General features: G+C 52.2%; 1 protein-coding gene across 2 annotated transcripts; it reads right to left on the bottom strand.

The window, feature by feature from the left end:
• Nucleotides 1–503: 503 nt before the first annotated feature.
• TWIST1 (twist family bHLH transcription factor 1) lies at nucleotides 504–1,157 on the bottom strand. 2 transcript variants are annotated; one of them, XM_049785714.1, is made up of 3 exons: nucleotides 1,019–1,154; nucleotides 892–928; nucleotides 504–828 (listed from the first exon to the last, which is right to left on the bottom strand). In XM_049785714.1, the coding sequence occupies exons 1-3, from the start codon at nucleotides 1,152–1,154 to the stop codon at nucleotides 504–506; spliced, it is 498 nt and encodes a 165-aa protein (XP_049641671.1). The 2 variants fall into 2 exon arrangements, with proteins under 2 accessions (XP_049641671.1, XP_049641670.1); XM_049785713.1 differs by having other exon boundaries at nucleotides 504–1,157.
• Between the last annotated feature and the right edge of the window lie 4,783 nt (nucleotides 1,158–5,940).

Consider the following 5,940-nt stretch of genomic DNA (forward strand, 5'->3'; position numbering starts at 1 on the left):
GAAGCTGGGGTGCCCTGAGTGGATGGATGGTGGGGAATGGGCGATGCCTGTTTGGGTTGGAAAGCCCGAGAGGAGAGGGAAGGCGCTGCCAGGTCCAGGGGTGGTTTGCGGGGATAGGATAGGAGGCTCCTCAGCCTCAAAGAAGGACCTCAAAGGAGGAGCTCGGGTGCCGAGGTGGGTGTACGGCGGGGAGGAGCTGGCGACGCCAGGTTGGGGAGGAAGGCCGGAGAAGTGGCGGAAGAAGGGACTGCTTGTGGTCAGGAATGGCTTGAGGGGTTAAGAGGCTCTCCAGTTTCCAAGTAAGGAGCTGGATGGCCCGGGGTGGGTGCATGGATGGCGGGCATCGGGTGATGCCGGCCTGGGTAGAAAGGCCCAAGAAGAGAAAGAGAGAGAAGTGGGCATGGGCATGTGCGTCGAGGTGGGCCTGGCCCCCGGGGCGCGCGAAGCAGGGTGCTTACCTAGGTCTCCGGCCCTGCCGCCGCGGGAGTGGGGGGCTCCGCCTGCTAGTGGGACGCGGACATGGACCAGGCCCCCTCCATCCTCCAGACGGAGAAGGCGTAGCTGAGTCGCTCGTGCGCCACATAGCTGCAACTGGCCATCTTGGAGTCCAGCTCGTCGCTCTGCAGGACCTGGTAGAGGAAGTCGATGTACCTGGCGGCCAGCTTGAGGGTCTGGATCTTGCTCAGCTTGTCCGACGGCAGCGTGGGGATGATCTTGCGCAGGGCGGCGAACGCCTCGTTGAGGGACTGCGTGCGCTGGCGCTCCCGCACGTTGGCCATGACCCGCTGCGTCTGCAGCTCCTCGTAGGACTGCGGGCTCCCGCCGCCGCTGCTGCTGCCCCCGCCGCCGGCCGCGCCGCCCCCGCCGCCGCCGCCTCCGACGCCCCCAGACTTCTTGCCACGCTTGCCCTGCGCCGGGCTGCCCGGCTCTTCGCCGCCGCCGACGCCGCCGCCTCCGACGCCCCCGGGCCCCGCGCCGCCGCCGCCTCCACCACCGCCGCCTCCAGCACCGACGCCGCCCGCGCTGCGCCGGCTACTGCGCCGCTTGCGCCCTCCGCGCTTGCCGCTGGGCGTCTGCTGCCGGTCCGGCTCCTCCTCGCTGTTGCTCAGGCTGTCGTCGGCCGGCGACACCGGCGAGCTGGACACGTCCTGCATCATGTCTCGGGGTGCGGCGGCGGCGGACGAGGAGGAGGAGGAGGAGGAGGAGGAGGAGGAGAAGGAGGAGGAGGAGCGGGGCGCCCGGCGCGCGTCTCAGCCCGCCAGCTTCTCTCTCCACTCGCGCGCGCGGCGAGGCGAGGACGAGGAGGGCGCGGGGAGGAAAGGCCCGGGAGGGAGGCGCTGCGCAGGGGGAGGAGGAGGAGAAGAGAGGAGAGGCAAGGAGAGGAGGGAGAGGAGGGGAGTGCAGACTGGCTGGCCCCGGGGTCCCTCTAGAAGGCGCCCAAACGGGGGGACCCCCACACACTCGTGCCGGGTGCCAGGCGAGCCCGCGCGCGAGGTGCCTGCGAGTTGGACGCGCGCTGCGCGCTTGGAGAGCTCTTATAGCTCCGACTTTCGGGGGCCCCGCGGTGTGTCATTGGCCTGACGTGGGGAGGAGGGACTTTGCAGAAAGAGGTTTGGAGAGCAAAGTTTCCGCTCCCGAGCCCCCCTCCCCCTTTTCCCCCTTTTCCCAACCCACTCTCCCCCCCCCCCTTTTCCTGGGGTCGAACTGAGAGTCTTTCCAAACCGTTCCAAAAGAAAAAAAAAAAAAAAAAGCACCCGGCCCCCTGCGCCCGCCCCTTTCCCTTTTCCTTCTCTCCCTCTCTCCCTCCCTCCCCGCAGCCTAGGGGCGCGCGGGGCGATTTCCTTCCGCACACCCGAACGCCAGGGCCGCGCCCCCACGAGCCACCGGAGCGCCACCCCCGGGGACCGACCGTGCGTGGGGCCAGGTCCTTCCTCCCGGAGCGGCTGTGACAGCAGCGACGGCAGCAGTTTGGACGGCGTAAGGAAGATGCATCGCCCGTCGGGGACCCCCCCAGTATTCTTTAGGTCCGTAGAAAAAGTTTAGGATGACTGGGGCGCACAGTGGGGGGGAATGGCTGAAAGTCGGCCACCTCGGAGATAAGTCCATCGCACGGGTCAGGGACACCCACTAGGACCCAAGACCCGCTGGATCGAACTACTGCGGCAGCGGCCGGCTCCGTGGTCGTGGGCGTTTCTGGAGACGTGGCGAGGCCGCCGAAGACGGTGGAGCTGTTGCGCCCCTGGCCTGCAAGCTCCTTCGCCCCTTCTCCCTCGCAGAGATGCAGCCGAGCCTTTCTTCCCCGCTCTACCCTATCGCCAACAACGAAGGGACTGCACCCCGGGGTGCCAGAAATCCAAGATTCCGTGGAGGACCTTTTGCCCTTGAAAAAGGAGGCGAAGGGTCTGGAGGAATCTGGGGCGACGCAGTCTCTTCGCCCAGGCCTGGATTGCCTAAGCAACCCGCCCTCGGTGGAGGACACTTCTCAATGTTTTCTGCAAATAAGGCCCTAAAGTGACCTCTCCCGCGGGAACCCCAGGGATTCCTCTAGGGTTCTACAAGACCTGGATGAACCCCCCTGGCTGACCTGGGGCGCAGAGACGCCTGCTTCCTTGCCCCATCCCAGTCTGGGGATCTCCTGAGCTTTGTTCTTCCTACATGCTTTACAATCACTTGGACTCTTTTACCTTTTTTTTTTTTTTTTTTTTGGCTTTTCTATCTAAGACTTGAGCAAAGCCTGAGCACCCCGAAGAGGGCGTTTGGTACAAATCCTGGCACCAAAAAGGGGGTGGAGGGTCAAAAGATGTTGGTGAGCGGGAAGATTTTTTTCCCGCAGCAGGAGGAAAATCAGCCCTTTTGGGGGTGGGGGGCTAAGGCGGCCTTTTTTTCTTCTCCCTTTTTGAAAAAAGTCGTGGTAGAATGTTCAAGATTCATCTCTGTCCGCTGAAGCAAGCCTCAAGTCACAAGTGGTTAAAAGGGGTGGGGATGCGGGGGCGTAGGGGGGGGGGCGCAAGCCAAAATTCTGTGCCCAGTGTTGTGGTCCCTGTGCCGGCTAAGGTGTCCCAGGAGTCCCCAGGATTCTACTCAACAGGCTAGAATGAAGCAGCAAATGGGCCCTTTCTGAGCAGGACTTTGAGAGTCCAGGCGAGACAAACTCTTGCAGGAGCGGGTAGCAAAGGCTCTGCACCCCTTAGCCACGTGGTTGTACCCTGCTGGGACAGGCCACTCCGATCCCGGAAAGCCTGGGATCAGGAGCTCCTAGGGTTCATTCCAGTAACGACTCGAACTTTAGGAAATCTTGGCCAAAACGCTGCCCTCCCGCCGCCGGGTTTCGGGGTCGGGGAGGGAGCGGCTTAAGGCCGGATTTTCACAGATTTCTGGAGACAATGACCCAACTGCTTGGCCTCGCAAGTCACTGTCGTATTTTGAAAACAAAACCTACCTGGAAATGAAATCAACTTGTCCCCCACTTAATACACAAGTTCTAGTACAACAGAAAGCCTTCTGTGAGGACCCTGTTTTTGGTAGCATCTGTCAGCATCTAGAATTCTAGAATGCGAATATCTGTCCCCGTAGGGTTCGGTGACCCGGAGATGCCGGATATTTCGCAGTTCTTACTGAAATATGACTGCAGGCACCTCGCAAAGTTTCCCCCCTTTGCCCATTCGGATTTTTTTTCCCTATATAATGATGAATCTCCGACCTGATTTTTGTTGATTTTACCTCTTTGGCTGGGTTCTCACAAATAATAATAGCTCCCATTGTGGCACTCTTTCTTTGGTGGCTGTGGGTAAACAAGGCAGGAAAGTATGGGCAAAGTGTAAAGGAAATTTTATCTGACTAAAGGGAATTGAAGCTGGGGAGGGGGCTGAAAGGTGGGTGCAGAAGAAACGGAGTTCACAATGGTACAGCAGCCAAGGATCATTAGCCAGCTCACATGCAAAGTCATCAATCTCCCAGACTACTTCATAAATAAGTAAGCCCAGCGCCTCTCTGGGCACTAAACTTATTAGGAGATAAAGAGCTTCTGGCCGGTCTACTTGGATCCCCAGGACTGAAACCAGAATCCTTATAAGAGGGGTTGAAATGAATGACTTAACCAGAACCATCCTTGGCATGGAACCTTTTTGACAAGAGTAAAAATGAATGACTTTAGTTCTAACAAAGCTTTTCTCTTGAACTCGCCATAGGAAGTGAGGTGGGTTTTGAATATTCAAATGCGACTTTGGGGGCAAAAGATTATATTTGCCAAAGGAATTACACAATATGATTGGGGTTTGATTCTCCCTGCTTTACAAATTCCAACATACAGTGGCCATATTATTTTTTCTACTCTGCACATCAATAGCTATAAACTTCATAACAGTTGGTTATCCACTTCGTTATCTTCACCACTGGGACATACAAGACTGTCGTGTGTGTGTGTGTGTGTGTTTGTGTGTGTGTGAATAAGCAAAATATAATTCTGAATATCTCTTAACGGGAATAGTCACTTTTACAATAACATATGAAAGTGGGTGGAGTTCTAAAATTTTTTAGAAATAATTTTAGAACTTTTCCCTTTCTGGCCAAACTTTGAAGATGTCAGCGAAATGTAGGATGGATTGGAATGAAATAATTTCATCTACCTCGAAAAGAAATTCCCTGGGGGAGAAAACAACTGCAAGAAAAGTGCCCCTTTGGCACTAGGATAATTTAAAATGAGCTTTATTTTTAAACTGCACACTTGGCATATTTGCAGTCATTACTGAGGAATGTGTGTTGTGTCAAAAATTGAAGGAAAATATTGTTAGAAGGACCAGAGTTAGGAATCTTATACTGAGAATGTACAATACGTATATATGCATCCTTATCATTTGAAGAAGCACTAGCATTCTCTTAGCATACTACAGAATTCCTAGCAAGTAACATTTTGGTGTTTGGACTTGCAGAAAATGTATGTGAATTCTGTTCCTATTTTTACCCTCTGTTTTTGGATGACCTTTCACCTGTTTTGTTGACTTAGAGTTCTCTGAAATGATTTCTTTGAATTGCATGAATGGAAAACAAGGAGCTTTCACACAGAAGGGGGCAAAATTGGAAAAGTCTGCAATTGATGGATCTTGGATGAGATTGTTATCTTTAATTTCATTCTGTTTTGACACTACCGGAATTACCTAGTTGGTTATTTAAAGGATAATTTTTATATACGTAGAATACAACCGTTTTGTTGGTACTCATGATTTTGAGAAGTGTGTAAAAGTAGATTCTTCTTAGTTCCACCATGAGTTTTGAAGACCTTGCCTTAAACAGCAGTCATTCTCTTTTTCTTTTAAAATAACTCTGTTCATTACTTTACCTGACAACCATTTTTTCTCTTTCTGAAAGTCTATCAGGAGAAACACAACTTCATGAATTTAAAGCTTCCAACACAACAATAAATCCTAAAAGTAGAATGTAGAGGAAATTGAAGTGACCAGAACACTGCAAATGAGCAAAGCAACCTTTCAATGTAATATTACTCTTTAAAATATTTGCTATTGTTACACACAAAATAAAGATATAATGGGAATCGAAACATGACAAATTTAAAGAAGAGCAGAATCAACCAGGAGAAATTAATTTATTGGACATGCAGATAAGAGGACTTATTGCTAACTGCCTTACTGAAATACTGGCATATTATTAAGATGAGGGCTGCCCAAGTAACTAAAGGAATAATGTAAGAAATGAATAGTTGTTCCCACTTTTATCATGGTCATAATATTCCTATTTAGTAAGCATTTTAAATCATCATTTAAATAATCTGATCAAACAACTTAATAGAAACAGAATTATTTGCATGCTTTGTTTTTCTCCACCTAAAATTGCCTTTCTGACTCATTGTTTTCATTTCTCCACACTTCAAGGGATTTTCTTTCTTTTTTTATAAATGACTTTCTGAAGTCTTAGGTTCTGTTTCAT

The sequence above is a fragment of the Suncus etruscus genome, chromosome 13, assembly GCF_024139225.1.
Source record: "Suncus etruscus isolate mSunEtr1 chromosome 13, mSunEtr1.pri.cur, whole genome shotgun sequence".
Classification (NCBI taxonomy): domain Eukaryota; kingdom Metazoa; phylum Chordata; class Mammalia; order Eulipotyphla; family Soricidae; genus Suncus; species Suncus etruscus.

Coding starts and splice junctions, on each gene's coding strand:
- TWIST1 (XM_049785713.1), bottom strand. CDS start 1,157: ATGATGCAGGACGTGTCCAGCTCGCCGGTGTCGCCGGCCGACGACAGC.